This window comes from Myxocyprinus asiaticus, chromosome 28, assembly GCF_019703515.2.
Source record: "Myxocyprinus asiaticus isolate MX2 ecotype Aquarium Trade chromosome 28, UBuf_Myxa_2, whole genome shotgun sequence".
Taxonomy (NCBI): Eukaryota; Metazoa; Chordata; class Actinopteri; order Cypriniformes; family Catostomidae; genus Myxocyprinus; species Myxocyprinus asiaticus.
Window position 1 is genome coordinate 21,087,747 of NC_059371.1, and position 26,200 is coordinate 21,113,946.

At 37.9% G+C, this 26,200-nt stretch overlaps 1 protein-coding gene across 2 annotated transcripts in view; it reads right to left on the minus strand.

Moving 5' to 3' along the window:
- The window catches only part of LOC127418995 (polyhomeotic-like protein 2), a 64,867-nt gene that overhangs the window by 14,821 nt on the left and 23,846 nt on the right, over window positions 1-26,200 (minus strand). For both annotated transcript variants that reach the window (XM_051660001.1, XM_051660000.1), the window contains exons 3-9: window positions 24,249-24,392; window positions 21,401-21,478; window positions 20,496-20,657; window positions 18,676-18,828; window positions 18,130-18,442; window positions 2,488-2,861; window positions 1,465-1,627 (exon numbers count right to left, since the gene is read on the minus strand). In XM_051660001.1, the coding sequence (XP_051515961.1) occupies window positions 1,465-1,627; window positions 2,488-2,861; window positions 18,130-18,442; window positions 18,676-18,828; window positions 20,496-20,657; window positions 21,401-21,478; window positions 24,249-24,392 (1,387 nt within the window). The remainder of the gene's footprint in view (window positions 1-1,464; window positions 1,628-2,487; window positions 2,862-18,129; window positions 18,443-18,675; window positions 18,829-20,495; window positions 20,658-21,400; window positions 21,479-24,248; window positions 24,393-26,200) is intronic.

A 26,200-nucleotide genomic window follows, 5' to 3' on the forward strand; every position in this document is an offset into this window, starting at 1 on the left:
ACTTGCTTTTTGTAATCTATATCAGTGGTTCCCAACTGGTTTTGCTTCAGGACCATGACATTACATGAACACTAATTTGTGACCCAACACCTTATTGTTTATCACATAATAAAAGTGAAACAAATTTCTTCAAAATCAAACATTTAAAAGTTAGTTATTATTCATTATATTAAGCAAATAATTAACCACACAAAACATATTGTGGTTGGCACAAACTATGTCGATCCTCATTGCAAGTGAACCTGTATTTAAATTAGTCTGGGTGTTTGTTTGTTTGTTTTTTAACTTACATGGTTTACAGGGTTGAGGGAAAGTCACACAAACTGTACATGTTGGCATCTACCTATTTTGGCTAATTTGAGTTTGATAGGATGCACAAACCTTGACATCACCAACAAAAGATATGGGATGCGTTTTGTACTCGATTTTAAAATTGATAATCCTATAAATTTTGCTATCTAAAACTATGCACGATTACATGGTTTGTTGCATTTCATTATTTGCATTAAAGGGATAGTTCACCCAAAAAAAATTAAATTCTCTTATCATTTACTCACCCTCATGCCATCCCTGAAGTTTATGACTTACTTTCTTCTGCAGAACACAAATGAAAATTTTTAGAAGAATATCTCAGCTCTGCAAGTGAAAGGGTACCAAAATTTTGAAGTTCCAAAAGCACATAAAGGGAGCATAAAAGAAATCCAGTGGTTAAATTCATGTTTTCAGAAGCTATATGAAAAGTGTGGGTGAGAAACCAATCAATATTTAAGTCCTGCTTTACTATAAATCTCCACTTTCACACTCTTCTTCTTCTGTTTTTGACAATTCACAGAGCTAAAACATTCTTCTAAAAATCTTTGTTTGTGTTCAGCAGGAGAAAGAATGTCATTCACATCTGGGATGGCATGAGGGTGAGTAAATGATGAGAGAATTTTCATTTTTGGGCAAATTATCCCTTTAAACATTGTTTTTCCTTGTTGTTCACGGCCCTATCTGAACAGACCTGCTGTCCATTTTTGTGTCACAACCCACCAGTTGAGAACCACTGGTCTGTGTTGTTGAATGTGATCATGCCTTTTTTTAGAAGGGCCTAAAGCTAACTAGTCTATCAACATTCACTCTATTAATTGTTCAAACATATTGTATTTGAAATTCTTCAAAAGTTAAATTTTCAACCAACTGTTAAAGCTTTGTTGTAATTGCAGATCTGATGCAGTAAATACATTCAGCCAAGTTACTGATTACACTAACATTGTGTGCATTTGACTGCTAGGACAAACACACATGCTGAGAGACAGAGGAAGCCAAATTGGCCTAATTTAAAGATGTATAAACGAAAAGTGAAGCATGCTTGCAGGGATGAGTGAATTAAAACATCATTCAACAATGTAACCCTTGCCCTTTTTGAACCAACTAAACAAGTGTGAGTCATGGAGATGAAACAATGTAGAAATAAAGCAATACCTTCTCTGTTTTCTGTCACTTGGCTTTGATCAGACTGTTGGCAGGCTGGCACTTGTGTCTGTATGGGTAGCAGCTGCTGTTGGCTCTTTACAGGGCAGAGCTCTCTAACTTCAGGAGGAATGGCACTGTCCGTATCGGTCCCATCCTGTTTGGCTACTCCCATCTGGAATTCATGTCAGAACAGTACAAGGTCAGACTAGAAAAGAATGCCAGTACTTACAGAAATAGTTCACCCAAAAATGAAAATTCTGTGTATATATATATAAAAAAGGACTTATTCACCCTAATGTTGATACAAGTCTGTTATTTTTATTTTTTATTTTTTTGTGGACTACAAAATGTGAAAGTTTTGAAAAATCGTTATGCAGTCCTTGCTATACAACAGCAGCTCATGACCATGTCGTTTAGCTAAAAAAAAATAAAAAAATAAAAAGGCATCATGAAGGTGCTGTAAAAGTAGTCCATATGACTTGTGCACTATATTCCGATTCTTCCCAAGATCAGTCCGGATCATGAATGAATCATTCTTTTCAATTAACCACTTGATCACAAATTGGAATGAGCGATTTGTTTACAAATCTGACTGATCTGGTTCTTAAATGCAACTCACTGACACAATGATCTGGTCAAAGTAGTTCTAGATTTAACAGTTCATTGGAAAGGATGATTATCAATGATAATGACTTAATTTTTGTCGGTTCCTCACAAAGCTATTCTATGACTTCACAAGACTTGAAATATGGTACCTAAGTTGTATGGACTACGTATATGGCAAATTTATGGTGCTTTTTGTCCTTTTTAGAGCTTTACGGCCTCAGGACAAAATTAACTGTTGTTATATGGCAACTGCAATCCATGTAACCATCCTGAAAAAAATTTAACTTTTGTGTTGCACAGAAAAAGATAACCTACAAAACAAAATAACGTGAGTAAATAATGTCAGAATACAATGAAGATACAAAACACTGAGAAAGAAATGTAACAATGGCCATTGCATGATGTGCAATCTTTGTCCTTTCTTACTTGCGTTGGAGCTGGTTGGATCTGGAGGTTAACTGCTGTAAGTTGTAGAGGTGCTGCATTGTTGTGGCTCAAAATGGGCGACTGTCCATTCTGGGTGAGTGCCTGCTGACTCACCATGGTGGAATGGAAGATGGTGGCTTGTTGGCAGGTAACAGGCACTTTGGGCAACACAGGGATAGGGCACTGATGAGGCTGAGCTGCCAGGGTTGGCTGGATGGCTACAGCTTGCACAATGTGGGCGTGGGACTGGAGACTGGGCTGAATGGTGGCGCCCTCTAAAAGCTGGGCTTTTGGCATTATTTGGGGCTGCTGCTGTATTACAAACTGCTGCTTGTGTTGCTGGAGCAGCTGATGGGTCTGGATTTGAGTATATGCTGAAAACAAAAGAACCACAGTGTTGGATAGATGGTTGATGTGTGTCTGAGAAAGAGAAATTTGCATTTTACATCTAAAAAAAAAAAAAACATAAACCAGTCTAAGTCAGTTTAAGCTGGTCTCCCAGCCTGGTCAGGCTGGTCTAGCAGTTTTCCCATCAAGGGAGACTAACTACACTTGTGGTTACTCCGCGAGCTGAGAAAACCCGTGTAAAGGTCCTCAAAATGCAACTGAATGATGGCCAGAACTTTGATGCTCCAAAAGCACATAAAGGCAGCATAAAAGCAATCCTCACGACTCCAGTGGTTAAAGGAAAAGTTCACCCAAAAATGAAAATATTCTCATCATTTACTCACCCTTATGCCATCCCAGATGTGTATGACTTTCTTCCATCTGCTGAATTCAAATGAAGATTTTTAGAAGAATTTCTCAGATCTTTTGGTCCATACAATTACAAGTGAAAAGTATAAAAGTAATCCATTAGACTCCAGTGGTTAAATCTATGTCTTCAGAAGCAATATGATAGGTGTGGGCGAGTAACAGATCACTTTTACATTCTTCTTGTGTTTTTGGTGATTCACATTATTCATGCACATCACCCCCTACTGGGCAGGGAGAATAATTTCCAGCAAAAAATGACTTAAATATTGATGTGTTTCTCATCCACACCTATCATATCACTTCTGAAGATATAGATTAAAACTCTGGAGTCATATGAATTACTTTTATGATGCCTTTATGTGCTTTTTGGAGCATAGAAATTTTGGCAACCATTCACTTGCATTATATGGATCTACAGAGCTGAAATATTCTTCTAAAAATCATAATTTGTGTTCAGCAGAAGAAAGAAAGCCATACACATCTGGGATGGCGTGAGGGTGTGTAAATGATGAGAGAATTTTCATTTTTGGGTGATCTATTCCTTTAAATCCATGTCTTCAAAAATGATATGATGTGTCAGTGAGAAACAGGTCAATATTTAAGTCCTTTTTTACTGTCAATCTCCACGTTCACTTTCACTTTCACATTCTTTTGTTTTTGATGATTCACATTCTTTGTGGATATTACCACCTACTGGGCAGGGAGGAGAATTTATAGTTAAAAAGGATTTAAATATTGATCTGTTTCTCACACACATCTATCATATCGCTTCTGAAGACATGGATTTAACCACTGGAGTCTTATGGATTACTTTTATGCTGCCTTTGTGCTTTTGGAGCATCAAAGTTCTGGCCATCATTCAGTTGCATTTTGAGGGTCTAATGAGCTGAGATATTCTTCTAAAAATCTTTGTTTGTGTTCAGCAGAAGAAAGAAAGTCACATATCTGGGATGGCATGAGGATGAGTAAATAATAAGAATATTTAAATTTTTGGGTGAACAATCCCTTTAACATCAACCATTGGTTTTTGATAATAAGGCATTTCCCTTTAAGTAAATCCACTCAACAATAAACAGTGAATGCACATTTTCTCTCATCTACTTCAACACCAATTCTGCTGCTCTATTTCTTTTATTCAAAATAAGACACTACCAAGGATGATTCAGTACATGCAGAGAGAACATGACAGAACAGGGAAAGATTTAATGCCTTCCTCAGGCATAATGAGCGTGATGTGAGAGGATGTGATATGTTTTACTTTAGGATAAAAATATGTCCTTTATCTGCTGTTTTACTGAATATGAGTTACATTAATTACATCAAATGTAAGTTTCAGGGTTTAACCTAGAATTTAAGTGACACAAATTAAGTTAAAATAAAGATAAACTGAATTATTATACACTTTTTGGGGGTGGCTAAGTCTATGTACATTACAATGTTCATGCCTTATGAAAATTATGCAAAATACTCTCACCATAAGATTTATAGGGTTAGTTCACCCAAAAATTAAAAGGGTGAGAAAATGATGAGAGAATTTATATTTTTGGGTGAACTACCCATTTAATGTCAAAAGAATCAAGGGCTACGATTTTGGTTCAGTCTTTATATTAATGACAATGAAAACATGTTGAAAAAGTACAAGAAAAAAATGATTGTTCCTAAAATATTACCATCATATATTGTAATAAATCAGATAACATATAAAATATGATGGCTAGTTTAGCACAACATCTTGATTCATTGTTCTTGCAGCTTTGTGTAGCTGATGTTAGGTTAATGGGTTCAGCTTTCTCCTGCACAATGTCTGTAAGGGGTCTAAAGCATAGTTCTGCTCATCCACACGTGAAGTACTACACAACCTGACTGAATCATATGGCTCCAAGTAACCTTTAGTTGCTCAGACATACTCTGACAGCTTGTGCTGTGGTAACTCCTAATGTTAGCCTAATTTATGTATGACCTTAAAGGTGCTGTGTTGATGCTTTCTCCTTTCACAATTTAACGTGCAGAAACAACTATAAGATAGATATTCATAGGTTGCTTTCCCTGAAAAGTGTAAACACTGTGGTTCTTTAAACATTATGTTTGTTTAGAGGCCCAACATAGTGATATTGGCTCCACCAATGGCGCAACTTTGGGGTGGGACTACCTGTTTCACAAACAATGGAAGACGACACTACTTATTATTTGTGCAATTCAACTTGGCGGCGCAAGTTGTTGCAAGTTTTTTGTAAACCTGATTCAAATCAATTGTATTTGAGACTTTGAAGATTGTTGAGCTCAAGAAAATGTAATTTTCATGTCATGCTTTCCTTCGGTGAAAAGAAACAACTTCAGTGATAAGCAAAGTGATCAAAAGTCATGGTCTTGAAATCATCCTCCTACATTCTCAACACTAAGTCTGTGCAATGGTCTGCTCAGAGGTTTTAGGAGTGTGTTTGCCTCTTGTATCATCCTAATGCTGTTTTTTAATGCCAAAATGAGCACAATATTAGTTAGTGTGCAATATTCACTCCCTGCCCCAACGGACTGCTAAGTTCAAAGAATTCACAGAATAGCAACAACAGACGCAGGCCTTTCTAGGCACATTAAAGACCACATTCTGGTTTAAATTCCAACCATGTTAATAAATAATTAACTGCTGCCCTTCATGTTCTCAGCCCAGTTTAATACATCCCTGCATAAAAAAAAAAAAAAAAAAAAAAAAAAATGTCTGCAAGACTTCCTGGCCTTTGAGGGGAAAGTGCCCAAGGAATAGCATATACATTCTCTCAGTCTCAATACTGAGCACTGCTTAAGACAACAAGAACAGTCTAGAGTGGAACTAGAGACCTTCAATTTACATCTTTAGCAACATATTGTATATACTGTACAATATCGCAAGCAATATATTGTGAAAGCTGAGGACCAAACTCTCTTGGGATTCGCCATGTTGCGATTCCTGTGTTGACATACTTCCTATTAAAAAAGGAAGTCTGGGTGGAACATATCAAATAGCTTGTCCATTTGTTTTTAAACAAATTCAGTTACGTCACAGCCAAAAATATTGATTTGCTCTTTACTAGTTGGTTGTAGGTGGTATTAGGGGGAGGGATTTTCTTATTCTAGATAGCATTTGCTTAGACAATAATCTGTGTAGTGCAGGATGAGTCATCAGTATTTTTGGTCCATTTCTCAACAGGATAAAGACAGTAGGCTAAATTTTAAATGTATATATCTGCTCAAAATTTGTAGAAATGGACTAAAAGCCGCAAAACCCTAATTTACATTTTATGGGGTCTTTAGTTATAACAATTGTTATTGATTCATATATATATATATATAAAACAGAATAAACAGAATATATATATACAGAATCAACTTTAACCCCCATTATCCCCCCCCCAAACCCCACCCTGTCCCTCAACAAACATCCATGTGTTCAAAGCCTAAATTACACAACGTACACATATAAACAAACAAACAATATTTTGTTTTGTTTTTTTGAGAAAATAAAAGTATAAAAATCAACAAAGAGAAAAGAAAGAATTTCACAAAGAACAGAATCCACAATTACTACCATAATTTTGTTTCTCTCCACGTGGTCCTCACTGAGAACCTTCCAGAAAGGACAAATACCTGTTACATTTCTTACCAAAAGCGCCAATTGACTTCCATTCTTTGTGAAATATTTGTCTATGCTAGTTTGGACCCAGCATTTAGTCAATTTGTCACCTAGTTTAATAACTTCCCCATCACCCGATATACATAGTCTGGGGCAAATTTAAATTTGAGTATCTAAAACCTCAAGATAAAATTCTGGACCCTTGCCCAGAATTCTTGAATATTAGCGCAGAACCACAGAGCACGGGCTATGTCTCCATCCTCCAACTGACATCGCCAGCAGGTAGGTGTGTCTTTTAAACAAAGCCATACAATCTAGAGGGAGTCCAGTAGAAATTATGCAAAATCTTAAACTGAATAAGGCGTACCCTTGCATCCCTAGACATAGTTTTAACATTTTTAAAAATTCTTTCCTACTCCCCATCCTCCAATACCAAGTTCAAATCTCTTTACCAGAACCTCTTATGAGCTGATAAGGCCCCGTCACCAAGACTCTGAATCAACGAGGAATACACTGAAGCTTCATGCCCCTTTCCAAAGGCTGTGAGCACCATACAGAGGGTGTCTGCAGCTTTAGGGGCTGTGTACTAGCACCAAAAATAGTACAAAGTAAATGGCGCAACTGTAAATACCTGAAAAAGTGAGACCTAGAAATCCCAAATTGCTGTGTTACATTTTCAAATGATCTCAAAGCTCCGTTTTCATAAAGGTCTCCAAGTGTAGCAACACCCCTCTCCATCCATTCTTTCCAGCAAAAGGTGGACCTGTCAATACATAATTTGGGGTTCAGCCATATGCTTTGTTCATAATTGAACAAACCGGAAACCTTTGTCCATACTGAATGTAAGTGTGAAATTATGGGATGCATTTTCAATTGTCTAGGCATTTTGACAGAAAGTCTTTGCAATGGTAAGATTGGGGCAAGGACTGCTTGTTCAATCATGTACCAGGGAGGGGCTCTCTCAGGTGGAAGAGACCAATGGGCCAGGTGTCTAAGACTAAAAGCATAGTAATAAACAACATTTTGGGGAAGCCTAAACCTCCTTTGTCAGTTGGTCTATGTAACTTACTGAAATGCAGCCGAGGTCGTTTACTATTCCAAATAAAAAAACTTAGATATTCCATCAAATTGTATAAAATAAGAAAGAGGAACTTCTAAAGGGAGAGACTGTAGTAGATAATTGAATTTGGGGATACAATTAATTTTTATAACACTGACCTTCCCTGCCATAGACAAATGTAATGAAGCCCACTTATCCACATCACACAAGAACCTTTTTGTTAATGGGTCAACATTAACTCAAACTTAACTAAATCTATTAAATTTGCTGAAAATAAAATGGCTAAATACTTAATGCCTTGCTTGGGCCATTGAAAGGCACCAGGTTGGAAAGCTGTGATAGGGCAATATGCTGTCAGTGCAAGAGCTTCCGATTTAGACCAATTCACCCTGTGACATGAAAATTTGGAGAAAGAATTAAAAATTTTATGGAGGCTAGGGATAGATCTACAAGGGTCGGAGACACATAATAATATATATATCATCTGCATAGAGTAGAAGTTTATGCACCACGCCTCCTGCTACAACACCAGGAAAATCATCCTCTTTTCTTATTGCTGCTGTTAATGGTTCCAGGACAAGAAAGAACTATAAAGGGGAGAGAGGACAGCCTTGCCAGGTTCCCCTACCAAGAGAAAAATAATCTGAAATTAATTCATTAGTTTGCACTACTGCTAATAGTTGTTTATAAAGTAACATAATCCACCTAATAAAAGTGTTCCCAAACCTGCAAATTTCCAAAATCTTAAAAGATAATCCCATTCCACCCTATCAAACGCCTTCTCGGCGTCAAGTGATTTGGCATCGGGATCTGACCAATCACAACTGACCACATAATATTTATAAAACGTCTAATATTATCAGAAGAACTACGACCACGAATAAACCCCACTTGATCTATATGTATAATAGTTGTAATTACTCTGCTTAATCGATTAGCCAGAATTTTAGACAATATTTTAAATCTAACTGGATCAGGACAATTGGATGATTTACATTAATTTGGGTCCTTATCTTTCTTAAGAATGAGACTGATCAAGGCTTGTATCATGGTTGGCGGTAGTTCACCTTTCTATAATGACTTTGTGTAAACTTCTAACATAAGTGGAGCCAGTTCTGTGACATAAGGCTTTAATTACCTCAGCAAGCTCCTCCAAAGTAATAACTGAGTCAAGAAAGTCTTTTTGATCACTTGTCAATTTAGGAAGTTCTAATGGCTCTACGAAGTTGCTAATATCCTTATCGGTAGACGAAAACATGGACCTATAAAGATCAAAATAGAATTCTTTAAAGGCCTTATTAATATCTGTGGCAGAAGTAAATATATTGCCTCATTTCACTGCAGGAATGGTGGGAAAAAACTTTCTCTGTTTTAAGTATCTGGCAAGAAGTTTCCCTGCTTTGCCGCCCAACTCAAAATATGTCTGTCTTGCCCTGAATAACCAAAACTCAACCTTCTGTGACAGAATAGTATTGTACCTATATTTTAGCTGGGTCAACTCTCTAAGACCACTGGAAGACATTTGGCACTTCATCTCTGTTTTAGCACTTTTAATCCTCTCCAATTCTATGAATTCTTGTGCTTTGATCTTTTTAATGAATTAGGCATATTGTATGATCCGCCTCCTAAGAACTGCCTTAAGCGCCTCCCATGCCACACCCACAGAGGACACTAAGGACCAGTTGGTTTCTACATAAACATTGACTTCTGTCTTTAACATTTGTTGAAATGCTGGGTCCTGTAGAAGAGATGTATTAAAGCACCATCTACATGATTTTCTTTTCTCTATATGCGGCAACATCTCTAAACACACCATGCATGATCTGAAACTAAAATGTTTCCAATTGAGCAGTCAGTGGCAGATGGAATAAGACATGTAATTATATTGACATGTAAAGATAAATTGTGTACCCAAGGCAAAATTATATGGACTACTTTCCAACATTTATGTAACAATCAAATCCTGAACAACCCACAGAACAGAAGAAAAAAAATGCACTTCAATCCCACGCACAACAGTCCCAACTGGCATCCATCCCCCGGAAATCTGACGGTCCATGCACGCACACAAGATTTTCTGCAACACTATTGCTACCAGATTGCTCAAGTCCAGTGTTGTTGTTTTTTCCCTTGTTTTGTTTTTGTTTTAACATATACCGTGCCATTAAATTGCACAAAAATGTAATACATAAAATAAGCCCAAGTAAATTATCACATCGAACCCACAAAATGAACAAATGATCTCAACAATAAGTCAATAAAGGGAGAAAGAGAAAAAAAAAAAAAAGAGTAGAGCAAGAGTCAGTGGGCAGCCAACAGAATAACATACCCTCTCAGGCTGCATCAGTAAAATGCACGATGTGTAGTCTGTATTGTTGACCGAGTGCAGGCAAAATTACCCACTCACACCATTGATTTAATGAAGGCCATAGCTTGTCGTGGGCATGTAAAAGTCTTGCGACCACCTTTGGGGTCAATTCTCAGCTTAGCAGGAAAAAGCAGTGTGAAGCCCACCTTCTGTTGGTGAAGCAATTTTTTACACTCTTTGAATCCTTCGCACTTCGTTAGTGTCGCACTAGCAAAGTCCAGAAAAACAATGATGTTGTGGTCCTCCCAGCACAACATGCCTTTATTCCTCTCTGCTCGTAGAACAAAGTCTCTGGATCGGGGTCTGTTACCCGCCATGGGAAGCTGACTGAAAACTCTGTCGGCGCACTCAATTTCGAACTGGCGTTCCGCGGTGTCGATAAAATTCGGAATGAGCCCGTCCAAAAACATCACCATATCTTGACCTTCCTTTCCCTCTGGGATTCAAACGAAATGAAAATTATTACGCCTGCTCCGATTTTCCATATATTCTAGTCTTTCCCACACGCATTCCACATCAGCCTTGCTAGCAGGCAGGTTAGCATGTAGCTCTCTTTTGGTCAACTCCAGAAACTTGACCCATTTTTCAACATTGTCCATTCTTGGAGCCTGGGTAGCTCAGTGGTAAAAGATGCTGGTTACCACCCCTGGAGTTCGCTAGTTCGCTAGTTAGCCTGTAGCTCTCTTTTGGTCGACTCCAGAAACTTGACCCATTTTTCAACATTGTCCATTCTTGGGGCCTGGGTAGCTCAGTGGTAAAAGATGCTGGTTACCACCCCTGGAGTTCGCTAGTTCACTAGTTAGCCTCCAGCCAGGTCCCCTAAAAAACCAAATTGGCCCGGTTGCTAGGGAGGGTAGAGTCACATGGGGTAACCTCCTCGTGGTCGCTATAATGTGGTTCGTTCTCGGCACGTGGCGAGTTGAGCGTAGTTGCAGCGGTGGATGGTGTGAAGCCTCCACACGCGCTATGTCTCTGTGGCAATGCCCTCAACAAGTCACGTGACAAGACGCGCGGGTTGACAGTCTCAGACGCGGAGGCAACTGGGATTCGTCCTCCGCCACCTGGACTGAGGCGAATCACTACGCGACCACAAGGACTTAAAAGCACATTGGGAATTGGGCATTCCAAATTGGGAGATAAAGGGGTAAAAAAACAAACATTGTCCATTCTTGTGATCAGGGTGGAAAGTTTCTCCTCCATAGATGCGATCGCTTGACGTATTTCTGCGAGGCCCTCCAAGTCAGTCGAGATTTTCATCAGCGCTGCATGAATGTTCGAAATGTCCTGACCTACTTCACAAAGCTCACTGCCACCATCGACTGGACCTCTCCAATCCTGATCCTGCGAGGCGTCCGACAGATGGGAACGTACGTGTTTTGTAATGTCCCCACAGGCCGACGATTTCACATTTTTCGACATCCTGCCCTCCCAGCACAGTTAGCAAACAGAACTATTACAGTTCTCACCGATTAATATTGTTTTAAAGGTTAACTGTAGCAAAGTTTAAGCGGCGCTCGCCTCTAAGCAACCAACCTCGCATGGCGTCACGTGACTTCTGATTTTATGGGGTCTTTAAATAAACAATAACTTTGCAAACATCTTGTGTTAGAGAGATGTTTTCATCTAAATCTACAGATGGTTTTCTCTGAGAGGCTATTAATTTTAGTCCCAAAGTGATGGGGGTGGACTTCCTCTACTCGTGTACCTACATGATTTGTCTCTAAAGGAAAAGATCTCCTAACCCCAATCTCAGTGTTCATTGCAGCTGGTCAAAGAATCTCTGGGTCCACAGTTTCAACCTTGATCAAAATGCTCCGAGGAGGCCCAACACATCACATATGCAGTGGTCACTCCAAGAAATGTCTGGTCCTACTTAGGATTCTCCCCAGTCGAAGTCCAAATACTTTGTTGTGTTTCAAGCTCCTGGCTATCCACTTTTCTAGACTAATGAATTCCTTATGAAGAAAACATGGGAGATGGGAGGGAGAGCCATTCAAACACACCATTTACATTTACCAAGTGTTAGTCTTTCCAAAGTCTATTTTTTACCCTCTAAATATAGTACATCCACCAAGATAGAGCATAATAACAGACTTTATTTTAGAAGCTACAGCCAAGGAAGCTACTACCCAAGGAATATAGGGTAGATGTAAGAACGGAGAGTGCTGAGTTCAGTTATCAAAGTGCCATTTGTGGGTTCATGAAGCCACATGTGTGTAATGCAAAATGTATTGATGGATGGTGTTGCTAGTGAGTACTGACCATTTATTATGGCTCTCGTGGTTTCACTTACTTTGTCTCTAGCAGTTCTGTGTGTATATTGGTATTGGAGCTGTCGAATGAAGGTTTGGTTTGTTCTAAGTGGCAGCTCGTTGCTATTAATATGACTGTGACGGATGATGCGTTATAAGATTAAATGGACAAAAAAAAATAAAAAAAAATGTAAAGAAAGCAAAGTGTCTTTTTAGGGTTCACACACAAGACACAGTCTTGCATTTGAAAACAGCTAGTTATATGCGCAATAGAATGCAGGGGTCTTGAGATGCATTCTTTGAAACTGAACTGTTTTTAATTTGACATGCTGTCTTAAAGGCTCGGTCACGTTTACCTTTGCATGGTGAAATTCGGCAGGCGAAGAAGGCGTAGGTGGATGTTATGCAAGTGTGAAACTCTTAAAAACTTTGCCAGTCATCATCTTTTTTTTATGCTGTACTATACACTCTGCAGTTATAATAACTCACCGCTAAATAATTTCCTCGCCCATTGTGAATATTCAGTGTAGCTCTGTACAAAGCAGTGCCTCTATAGGGTCACTGACAAACCAATCAACTCCTTATTGGTCAATGCTGCAAATTTGTGCGTCAAAGTTCACCAAAGCGCATGCAAAATTTGCTTTGAGAAATCCTTCTCATTGAGATGATTGTATTTCACCCGTGGAATTTTGTCGTGCAAAGGTAAATGTGACCAAGCCTAAAGAATGTTATGCTCATGAAGTGAGACATTAATAAAACAGTGAGACGAGATGCATGGCAAAAGACGTCCATCTGACCAACCATTTAAAAACTGCACAAACCAAACACAAGAAGACATCCTGTACAAGGATTGCGTTTGGAAAACAGAATCCAACAGAACTGAACAGAATGCATGGGTCTCGATGATTTGCAAAGCTGAAATGTTTTTAACGTTATACTGTATGCCATCTTAAAAATGTGACGCTCTTCCAGCAAGACACTGCAAAAACAATGAGAGGTGATGGCCAAAGATGTCTGTCTGAACCATGAACCAACAATTACAAAATAGCACAGAAATAACGAAGAACTGTGTAAATGTCACCTTATAACAACTTTTAGTGTGTTTTATAAATGCAGACCAGTGTTTGTGTCTGTTTTCCAGTCTAAACCAAAATGACCATACATGTGAAAATTGCTATGTTTTCCTGTGATCCAACAGGAAAGAATCAATGAATCATTTGACTCAAGTAAAACCCTTTTTTAGATGAGTGTTACTTAATGAAAAAGGATTTGACTTGGACTTGACAAAAGACTTGAGACTTGGAGTTTGTGTCAGAAACTTATGAACATGTCCAAAATGCATTACCACACAATGACTATTTAAAAAGTTATTACTGTTAATCCATAATTGTTTGCCTGATAGTCTTTGCCTGATTGGCAGCACTTCAGGGACCAGTTGCTAATTTGAAGACTCTCACTTTACAAATAGCATGTGGGTGAAATTATGTGGTCAAGCTTTGCATAAGGATGTGCATCTGTCTCAGTGTTAACAGATATCCTTTCACAGAAAGGCCATGAGAGGCCTGGCTTTAGAGCGGGCAAGCAAATAGAGGATTCCAGCACCCACAAATACACAGAGAGCAGGTGTGGTATCATGAAACAGTGTGTTTCTCAAGACTAATGCCACGGCAACCCGACCCTCTGTGTAATGCTCAAGGCCAGATGTCCTCCTCACTTGAGCTCTCATTCCTGCACTTTCACTTCTTCATTAGTGAGACAAGAACATGATGTTCCATTTTTACTATCTGGATCCTCCCCTCTTCTTTATTTGCACATAAAGACAGCACAGCAACTGGACAGCATGTCATTCTCATGTAGGCCAGGGCTCAACAATAAATAAGGATGGCTCAATGGCCTGGGCCAAGTGTGAGAAATTTAGGGTCAGTCGTTTTCATTACATCATCAGTTTCATTACATTACATAATTACATAATCATATACATGTGTTTTTATTAGAGATTAGAAATATATTTTTTACAGATATTACATACTACAGTACATACTTTTCTTCGTAAAATTTATAGATTTTGTAACATCGGTACAGATACAGGATATGGTGCCGTTATTATTATTAATGTCCTTATAATACATATTATGTTTTATTGTTAAAGTCCAATAATTATTTAGTGTCATATGAGAAATAAGACAGTAAAATCGGTTATGCATATTGGTTTACCAATTTATTTAACCAGACACTTAAAAAAAAAAAAAAAAAAGAAGATCATTATTGAATCTATTGATTGTAAACAATATTGAAGAAAAACAATATTGGTCGATCTCTGGTTTCTATGCCTTGCAAACTTAAATATTCAGATTTCTTTAATATATTGAACTTTATTGAGCATGTTTACATGTACAATCTTACACTGATTTTGCTTAATAAGCCAACAACATGTAAAATCATGTATATGCTTTAAAGGGATAGTTCACTCAAAAATTAAAATTCTCTCATTATTTACTCACCCTCATGATATCCCAAGAGTGTATGACTTTCGTTCTTCAGCTGAACACATTTGAAGAAAAGTAGAAAAATATCTTAGCTCAGTAGGTCCTTAAAATGCAAGTGGATGATGTTCAGAGTTTTGAAGATCCAAAGTTCACAGATAGTCAACATAAACATCATTCGTACGACTCCAGTGGTTAAATTAAGTCTTCTAAAGTGACATGATCACTTTTGGTGCGAAAAAAATATCAATATTTAAGTACTTTTTACATTTAATCCATCGCTTCTGGTAAACGTCACGAGAGGGTGGAGTTCAAGCGGTCTCTCGTGTGATGTATTCGCGTTGCCATGAAATGGACATAATCTCACGTTCTCCTCACAGTTGAGACATCCAGGATAAGCACACAAACGTACCATTATGCGTAAAGAAACAGACACAAATACAGATCTAACCAAAACCTTTCCTCCTACTCAGTTGTAAACAGCGCTTCTCTTCCAGGTGTGTCACACGTGCATCAGTTCTTGTGTGTTTCACGTGCCAATGCAATTACACACTGCTGCTGACCGGAAGTGATAATTTAGAGTTAAAAAGTACTTAAATATTGATTTAGAAGACATTAATTTAACAGCTGGAGTCATATCGATGTCGTTTATGCTGACTGTCTGTGATTTTTGGAGCTTCAAAAGTCTGACCACCATCCGTTTCATTCATTTTAATGACCAGTTGAGCTGAGATATTTTTCTATTTTTCTTCAAATGTGTTCTGCTAAAGAAAGAAAGTCATACACATCTGGCACATCATGAGGGTGAGTAAATGATGAGAGAATTTTCATTTTTGGGTGAACTATCCCTTTAAATAGCTTTCCGTTATTGGGGTAAGATTTAAGTAAAAAAAGATCAACACAGGCAGACTTTTGCCCATTACCCTGATTTTGCTCTGCATGAAAACACCTTTACCAGTGTTCTTATCGGCTTATCCAAAGTGCGTAAGTGTTCTGTGCATGCCTATTTATGTTTTGACATCAAAAGCAGCGAATAACTTTATGGTTTCAAGTCAAATGTAAACGTGTTTTCTTTTGTTGTCTGATTCTTTTGAATAAGCTAACTGTTGGTACAGTAGCCATCTGCGTATTGGTGTGCGTGTAAACGCAGTCACTGTGAAGGCAAATATCTTGCTGGCTTACAGGTGCATCTCAATAAATTAGAATGTCGTGGAAAAGTTCATTTATTTCAGTAATTCAACTCAAATTGTGAAACTCGTGTATTAAATAAATTCAATGCACACAGACTGAAGTAGTTTAAGTCTTTGGTTCTTTTAATTGCGATGATTTTGGCTCACATTTAACAAAAACCCACCAATTCACTATTTCAAAAAATTAGAATACATCATAAGACCAATAAAAAAAATGTTTTTAGTGAATTGTTGGCCTTCTGGAAAGTATGTTCATTTACTGTATATGTACCCAATACTTGGTAGGGGCTCCTTTTGCTTTAATTACTGCCTCAATTCGGCGTGGCATGGAGGTGATCAGTTTGTGGCACTGCTGAGGTGGTATGGAAGCCCAGGTTTCTTTGACAGTGGCCTTCAGCTCATCTGCATTTATTGGTCTCTTGTTTCTCATTTTCCTCTTGACAATACCCCATAGATTCTCTATGGGGTTCAGGTCTGGTGAGTTTGCTGGCCAGTCAAGCACACCAACACCATGGTCATTTAACCAACTTTTGGTGCTTTTGGCAGTGTGGGCAGGTGCCAAATCCTGCTGGAAAATGAAATCAGCATCTTTAAAATGCTGCACTTCATGCAGAAGGAAGCATGAAGTGCTCCAAAATTTCTTGGTAAACGGGTGCAGTGACTTTGGTTTTCAAAAAACACAATGGACCAACACCAGCAGATGACATTGCACCCCAAATCATCACAGACTGTGGAAACTTAACACTGGACTTCAAGCAACTTGGGCTATGAGCTTCTCCACCCTTCCTCCAGACTCTAGGACCTTGGTTTCCAAATGAAATACAAATCTTGCTCTCATCTGAAAAGAGGACTTTGGACCACTGGGCAACAGTCCAGTTCTTCTTCTCCTTAGCCCAGGTAAGACGCCTCTGACGTTGTCTGTGGTTCAGGAGTGGCTTAACAAGAGGAATAAGACAACTGTAGCCAAATTCCTTGACACGTCTGTGTGTGGTGGCTCTTGATGCATTGACCCCAGCCTCAGTCCATTCCTTGTGAAGTTCACCCAAATTCTTGAATCGATTTTGCTTGACAATCCTCATAAGGCTGTGGTTCTCTCGGTTGGTTGTGCATCTTTTTCTTCCACACTTTTTCCTTCCACTCAACTTTCTGTTAACATGCTTGGATACAGCACTCTGTGAACAGCCAGCTTCTTTGGCAATGAATGTTTGTGGCTTACCCTCCTTGTGAAGGGTGTCAATGATTGTCTTCTGGACAACTGTCAGATCAGCAGTCTTCCCCATGATTGTGTAGCCTAGTGAACCAAACTGAGAGACCATTTTGAAGGCTCAGGAAACCTTTGCAGGTGTTTAGAGTTGATTAGCTGATTGGCATGTCACCATATTCTAATTTTTTGAGATAGTGAATTGGTGGGTTTTTGTTAAATGTGAGCCAAAATCATCACAATTAAAAGAACCAAAGACTTAAACTACTTCAGTCTGTGTGCATTGAATTTATTTAATACACGAGTTTCACAATTTGAGTTGAATTACTGAAATAAATGAACTTTTCCACAACATTCTAATTTATTGAGATGCACCTGTACATAGATGAGGTTTTGTCAAACTTGCAAGAGTAAATAATAATAGTCTTGGAAGCATCAGTTTAAATGTGTTGAAAATTATAAACAAATCAACGTATTCCATTGTTCACCAGAAAAACCATGTTTATAATATTATAGCTGTTATGCAGTTACATTGAAATCTAATGTTTAATAAATAATTATAAATAGAGTTCATAAAATGAAAATTATAATTTTTTTGTGGCAGGGCCAGTAGAAATATTGGCAGGCAAAAGTACAAATCTGGGGCCAGCTGAAAAAAAAAATCCTTATTATTAAGCCTTATTATTATTGCAGACTATTGTAAAATGAGTTGAATCTGATGGGCCTACCTTTGCTGATGAGAGGATGGCCTGTCACTGAGGTCACATTGGGACACATGTTAAGCTCCTGTGTTTTAAGTTCAGTGGTTTTGTCATTCTTTCTCACTGTCTCAGAGGATGTCTCTGCAGGATTGCCCTTTGCTGGAGCTCCCTGTGGATTTGGCTCTACTCCAGGACTCTTCAGTCGGGCCACTGGCTGACTGTTCACAGAGAGCTGCGCGGATGCTCCTGTTGACTGTTTCACACTCAGATTCTGTAACTGAGTCTGGGAGAGGGAGGAAGCTAACTGCCCCTGCTGGCTGCGGAGGGCCAAGTTCTGCACCTGAGTGGACACGTACACAGATAGAAGAGACTTTATTAAGGGGTACTGGTAATTAAGTAAAAATGTCCTAGAAGTAATGCAACAGAAGTTGAGGTTAATAAACAAATGCTATGCTGTCACATTCACTCAGAAATAGGAAATATATAACACATCAGCATCCAAAACACAACAAATATTAGTGACCAGCATTGCTGGTCTTTTCAACAGGGTTGTCAGATGTAGGTCAGGCTTACGTGTCCACTGGCTGGCGTTGTGTTGATTGACAGTGCAGAGTTCTCTGGTTGGACTGTTGTGACTGTGGCAGTTGGGGTGAAAATGAGCTGGGGGAACAAAGGAACAGCTCGTCCGAGGCTCCTAGCTACTTGTACAAGATTAGTTTGTTGAGCCTGAAATCAAACCAAAAATGGTTGCTTCATCTAAAAGTATGATCCACAGAAGAGCAATTATTAATAGGAAAGTTCACCCAAAAATGAAAATTCTCTCATCATTTACTCACCCTCACGCCATCCCAGATATGTATGACTTTCTTTCTTCTGCTGAACACATACAAAGATTTTTAGAAGAATATTTCAGCTCTGTAAGTCCATACAATGCAAGTGAATGAGTGGCAAAATTTTTAAACTCCAAAAAGCACATGAAGTCAGCAAGTCTCCAGTGGTTAAATCCATATCCTCTGAAGCGATATGATAGGTGTGGGTGAGAAACAGATACATTTTTAAGTCAATTTTTTTACCATAAATTCTCCTCCCTGCCCAATAGGTGTTGATATGCACGAAGAAATGCAAATCACCAAAAACAAAAGAAGAAGAACGTAAAAGTGAAAGTGGAGAGTGATAATAAAAAAGGATTTAAATATTTATCTGTTTCTCACCCACATCTATCATATCACTTCAGAAGATATGGATTAACCACTGGAGTCTTATGGATTACTTTTATGCTGTGTTTATGTGCATTTTGGAGCATCAAAATTTTGACACCCATTCACCCTCATTATATGGACCTACAGAGCTTAAATATTCTTCTAAAAATCTTTGTGTTCAGCAGAAGAAAGTAAGTCATACACATCTGGGATGGCATGAGGGTGAGTAAATGAGCAAAGAATTTTCATTTTTGGGTGAACTATCCCTTGAGCCCTAGGGCAAATGCTATACAGTTATACTTGACACTGCACTCATCAGAGAGAGCACTTGAGACATTACAGCCATTATACAGTATGCACACAGCTTAAGGGAATGGTTTGATGGTCCTGAATTTTAAATTCTGGCAAACCTCAAATAGTTCATAACTCCTAATCAGTTCCTAAGCCAAAAACTGTTTTAGAGAAATAGAAGTTGATTTGCCAGTGAAAACATTTCATAGTCTCATTGGTTTTGAAATTGCTGCAGCTGTGCCACACAAGCCACAGCCAAATCAAAAAGATGTTGTAAAATGGCAAATATGACAATCTGTCTGAAGTAAAGCATGCCACTGTAAAATGAAGCCATATGTCAATAGTACGTACAGTATATATATATATATATATATATATATATATATATATATATATATATATATATATATATATATATATATTTGTATTTTTTTTTTTTTTCAAGAAAAATACTATTTATTCATGAGGAAATCAGGGAGAAGATTGTCTAGTAGCCTTGCATTTTACAGGAAATATCTCCATAACCCACACCACAGTGAACACTGCCATTAGGCAAACAAAATGGTCCATTTACACATAGGATTTGAAATATAACCACTCTGTGCTCTTACACACCACCAAGAATCATGTGCTTTGTTGGGTTTATCAGTGTTTGTGTACGTGTTATGGTTACTTAGCTATACTTTGGGGACAAATTTGTCCCTAGATGTTGGCTAAATATGAAAAACCTCCTTTTGGGGACATCCTCATTTGGAAAAATGAGTCAAGTTTTCTGTTAGGGTTTTGGTTTGTTAGACTGATGTCATTATATTAAGCTAAATAGAAGTCTATTGTATATCCTCATTAGATAGACAGCTAAGTGTGTGGGTGTGTGTGTGTGTACTTGTGTGTATGAGGTCTTACCATCTGAGCTTGTAAGTACATCTGTGCTTGGCTGGCAGATAGAGTGGGTGTGGAGGAGTTTCCCAGCAGAACGGCCTGTTGGGCAATGCAGACAGGAACCGAGCTCCCGCTCTGGGCTCGACTGATCAAATGAGCTGCTGCTGGGGATGTGGCCAGGCTTATCTGTTGAAACATAAAAAAGAAATACAAAAGAAATAATATTTATAAAGGAAGAAGAAGAAAAAGTAAAAAAAAGTAGGTAAAGTTCTATGATAAATTAATCTTAATCTTAATACATGGTTTTAACTTTTTTGAAAGTTCTGTTGTGAATCAGTAAATCACATTGTGTTTAATCTTAACACAAAACTTGGTTGCCAAAAAGCCCCCTTATTCAGAATTCAATTAATTCAAAATTAAAGTCAACATGAAACTCCATTTGCAACCCATTTTACTGTAATGCAAATGTTTTTGCAAAAAGTATATTCTATAAGAAAAAAGAAGGACGGAACCTCATCCATTGGAAATTGATCAGATTGTGAAGAAAGAGTAGACGTTCCATACCAGAATGGTGCCAGACCAGCATGTAAGTTTTCTAAACAATGCATAAATAGCTTTTTGCCTATTGGTTAACATTATCCAAAAGCTGATGCTGCCTATGTGATGTTAGCTGAAAAGCAAAGTTGTTTCAAAGAAAGAACAAGTTACTGATGAATCATTTACAAACAAACTTTAAGATAGTAAATGGGGCAATTTTGATTTCATGTTGACTTTGAAGTACAGTACAGAAGCCACTATTGTCTGTAATATTTGTATAAAAATGTGTGTAAAAAGGGAAATTACGTAATAAGTAGTACCCACTGCCATTTCCTCTATTGCACTGGAGACCTGTTGAGTGAGATATCAATGTCAGATTTAATAATACTTACAGTGGTTTGGGAGGCCACAGTCTGCTGGGATGTAGTGCCATTCTGACTGCAGCTTTGTCTTCCTGCCACTATACTAGCCTGCGGGGAGCGAGTGAATGCCAGAGAGAGAGAGAGAGAGAGAGAGAGAAGGCGAGAGAGAGACGGTAGAAAAGGGAAAAGACAGAGAGATAGGTCACAAGTCAAACCCAACCCTCATTAATCAACAACAAAAGCACTCTACACCACGTGAAAGAGAAAACACAGAGAGAGGGCCAGGAAACAGATCTCTCTTTCCCACACTGCAATCTTAAAAGAGTTTGCCAAAAAAACTACTCTAATATACTGTGTGGTTATAAAGTCTACAGTGCCCCCAAAAGGCACTGTGTGTATATTCAGTTGTGCTCAAAAGTTTGCATACCCTGGCAGAAATTGTGAAATTTTGGCATTGATTTTGAAAATATGACTGATCATGCAAAAAAAAAAAACTGTCTTATATTTAAGGCTAGTGATCATATGAAGCCATTTATTATCACATAGTTGTTTGGCTCCTTTTTAAATCATAATGATAACAGAAATCACCCAAATGGCCCTGATCAAAAGATCACATACCCTTGAATGTTTGGCCTTGTTACAGACACACAAGGTGACACACACTGGTTTAAATGGCAATTAAAAGTTAATTTCCCACACCTGTGGCTTTTTAAATTGCAATTAGTGTCTGTGTATAAATAGTCAATGAGTTTGTTAGCTCTCACGTGGATGCACTGAGCAGGCTAGATACTGAGCCATGGGGAGCAGAAAAGACCTGTCAAAAGACCTGCGTAACAAGGTAATAGAACTATATAAAGATGGAAAAGGATATAAAAAGATATTCAAAGCCTTGAAAATGCCAGTCAGTACTGTTCAATCACTTATTAAGAAGTGGAAAATTAGGGGATCTCTTGATACCAAGCTAAGGTCAGGTAGACCAAGAAAGATTTCAGCCACAACTGCCAGAAGAATTGTTTGGGATACAAAGAAAAACCCACAGGTAACCTCAGGAGAAATACAGGCTGCTCTGGAAAAAGACAGTGTGGTTGTTTCAAGGAGCACAATACGATGATACTTGAACAAAAATAAGCTGCATGGTCGAGTTTCCAGAAAGAAGCCTTTACTGCACCAATGCCACAAAAAAGCCCGGTTACAATATGCCCGACAACACCTTGACACGCCTCACAGCTTCTGACACACTGTAATATGGAGTGACGAGACCAAAATAGAGCTTTATGGTCACAACCATAAGCGCTATGTTTGGAGAGGGGTCAACAAGGCCTATAGTGAAAAGAATACCATTCCCACTGTGAAGCATGGTGGCGGCTCACTGATGTTTTGGGGGTGTGTGAGCTCTAAAGGCACGGGGAATCTTGTGAAAATTGATGGCAAGATGAATGCAGCATGTTATCAGAAAATACTGGCAGACAAGTTGCATTCTTCTGCACAAAAGCTGCACATGGGACGCTCTTGGACTTTCCAGCACGACAATGACCCTAAGCACAAGGCCAAGTTGATCCTCCAGTGGTTCAGCAGAAAAAGGTGAAGGTTCTAGAGTGGCCATCATGGTCTCCTGACCTTAATATCATCGAGCCACTCTGGGGAGATCTCAAACATGCAGTTCATGCAAGACGACCAAAGACTTTGCATGACCTGGAGGCATTTTGCCAAGATGAATGGGCAGCTATACCACCTGTAACAATTTGGGGCCTCATAGACAACTATTACAAAAGACTGCACACTGTCATTGATGCTAAAGATGCAATACACAGTATTAAGAACTAAGGGTATGCAGACTTTTGAACAGGGGTCATTTAATTTTTTTTCTTTGTTGGCATGTTTTGTTTTATGATTGTTTAATTCTGTTATAACCTACAGTTGAATATGAATCCCATAAGAAATAAAAGAAATGTGTTTTGCCAGCTCACTCATGTTTTCTTTAAAAATGTTACATATATTACCAATTCTCCAAGGGTATGCAAACTTTTGAGCACAACTGTATATACATATATATATATATATATACTGTATATTATTTTTGCAGAAAATGCACTGCATCTGTTCAGTGCAGTCTCAAATGTAAGTACAAATAGCTGAAGTGGTATTTCACGTGTTAGCCAATATTGCAAAGCAAATCCCTCCTTTGATGTTAAGAAATGATTGTTCCACTTGGTTTCCTCAAATATCCACAGGATGTGGAACACTATTGGTTAAACAGTGCAAAACATGCCTCTGGCCATTGCAAAGAATCACACATCAATACTTGTCACAAAAGATGAATGACCCAGTCCAAGGGTTACTCACTGCACAATTAATAAAGAGCTTGTGTGGTTTTCATCAGACCTTATATGCTTTCAAATGATATGATGATCTGGATCATTTTATCATTTCTTTTTTCTTTATCTTCACAAAGTATTGTTAGTCTTTTGAAAATCCTGTGTAATAGCATGCTCATGCATGCATGTTTTTTTCTCTCTGTGTTTGATTAGCGTATTGAGTGAGAGTTCAGTGAGGCAGTGAATAAACTATTTCTTTCATCTGACCGAATTAAGCTCCTTCAGGACAAGACTTACTACAAAAGCATGAATAACATTTAAAAGCTGGTCTGAGCTGTACAAATATTAAGACAAGAATTAATGTGTTAGTTAGACCAGAGTCTTGCTTGTGGAGAACAACTTTGAGGATAGGTACCAGCATTATATCTTGCTAAGATATTCTGAAATGCATGTATTTTTTCAATAGGATTTTTCACTTAAATTGTATATCCAATGTAATTTTTTATATATTAGAAAAATGCAAAGCAGAAGCATTTTCACTAATGGACTCTGACTTTTGGTACCTGCTGTACTGCGGCCAAACTGAGGTGCTGTTGCTGTAGAGCTGCAGTCTGGAGCATGAGGTGTTGTTGTTGGGCTGCATACATCTGCTGCAGGTACTGAGCCGCTGCTGTGCTGGGCTGCCTGTTCAAGGCCTGCTGAATCACCTGAGCAAAAAGACACAGAGAAAGACAGAAGCAGATGAGGATTATTAAATAATAAAATGTTTAATAAAAGGCTTGTAGCTTTTGTTATTGATTTCAAAGCCTATAAATCACACTTTCTGGTGTGTGCATTTACAAAAGTATACATTTTCCTATTCCTATTCTATGTCATGTTAATAGTTTTGAATATTGTTGGGCCTGCATTACCATGGTAATATTAATAAATATCAATGTTTGATTTTAAGGACACTACTGTTTACTTTTGCATGATTAACAATTGTATATTATTCTTCTGGGTCCTGAAGCAAATCCAGTTTTTTATTTCACAGAACACTTCTTATTGTAAATCCTCACTCATGCCTCTCTGTTTTCATCCATAAACAAAACCAGCACATAATGTACTATGCAGAAGGACAGGACAGTATTCTGTATAAACACACAGGGGTCACTGGGTTTGTTTCAGCATGACTGCATGCCTGAGTCATGATATGGCATGTGGGGTCACCGTCATCCATCAAAGCAGCCTACACAGTGACAGCATGACTACATTCCCTTAAATCCCCCTAAGAGGTCAAAAATCCCACCTAACAAGATCTGTACACACTGCTCTCGGGGCAATCACTGGACTGACAACAACTTGTTACCTGAAAATGCACCTCAGTTTCTGGCATTACGTTACATTCATATTGTTTTTGTATTACTCTAGTACTCAACTGAAATTGGTACATTTGCGCTATTTGTATTGTTTTCTACATGTGTTTGCTTACACTTGTATTATTCTCATATGTTAGCTGCTTTTGGATGTATGCTGAATGAAAACATTTAAATGTAAAAGTCTTGACATACTGTATAAGAATACTATCTTTATTTAATATATATAACAAGTGATATTTTAGGGAATTGCTAGAGTTTAAGGGAAGGGCTTAATTCAATCATGCCTTAGGAAATACACACTAAAAGTATGACAAGTATTTATTCTTTAAATCAAATTGTGAACAGTTGTTCTTAAAAATGAATATCAGAATACAATCAAAGAAACAACTCTATATTCCATTGCAGCATGTTTTAGATTTAAATAAAACTAAAAACACATGCTGGCATTATCAACGTTTTTTGTGCACAAGTGTTGAGGTCTGTGTGCGCGGATCTGTTCCTTGCTTCTTGTCTCACAAAGACTATGCAGCATGCAAGGAAAGTGCAAATATGAAACATCTGTATAATGTTTATTTACATTTGAGTAATTTGAAATACCATCACATCAGATTTGTAAGTAAAAGTTACTGTATAAACTGAAATGTTTTCATTAGATTTACTCACTGACTTCATTCAAAATTATGTAATGACGTTAAAGGAGTGTTCCGGTTCAATACAAGTTAAGCTCAATCGACAGCAGTTGTGGCATAATGTTGATTACCACAAAACTTAGTTTTGACTCGCCCCTCCTTTTCTTTAAAAAAAAAAAAAAGAAAAAATCTTTGTTCCATTGAGGCACTTACAATGGAAGTGAATGGGGGCCAATTCTTTTAACATTAAAACACTCACTTTTTCAAAAGTACAGCAACAAAACATCAACAATATGCATGTAAACATGATTTTAGTGTGATAAAATCACTTACTAACTAATCACTTGTGTAACATTAAAGCCAATTTTACAACTTCGTTACCATGACGATGCAATGTCAACAAACCCTAAAATGACTGTAAAAATTACAATTTAAACAACTTTACAGCTCAAATAATACACAAGTTTTAACAGAAGAATTAATGAAAGTGCTTTTATAAAATTATAAGGTTCACCTTTCTGTATTTAC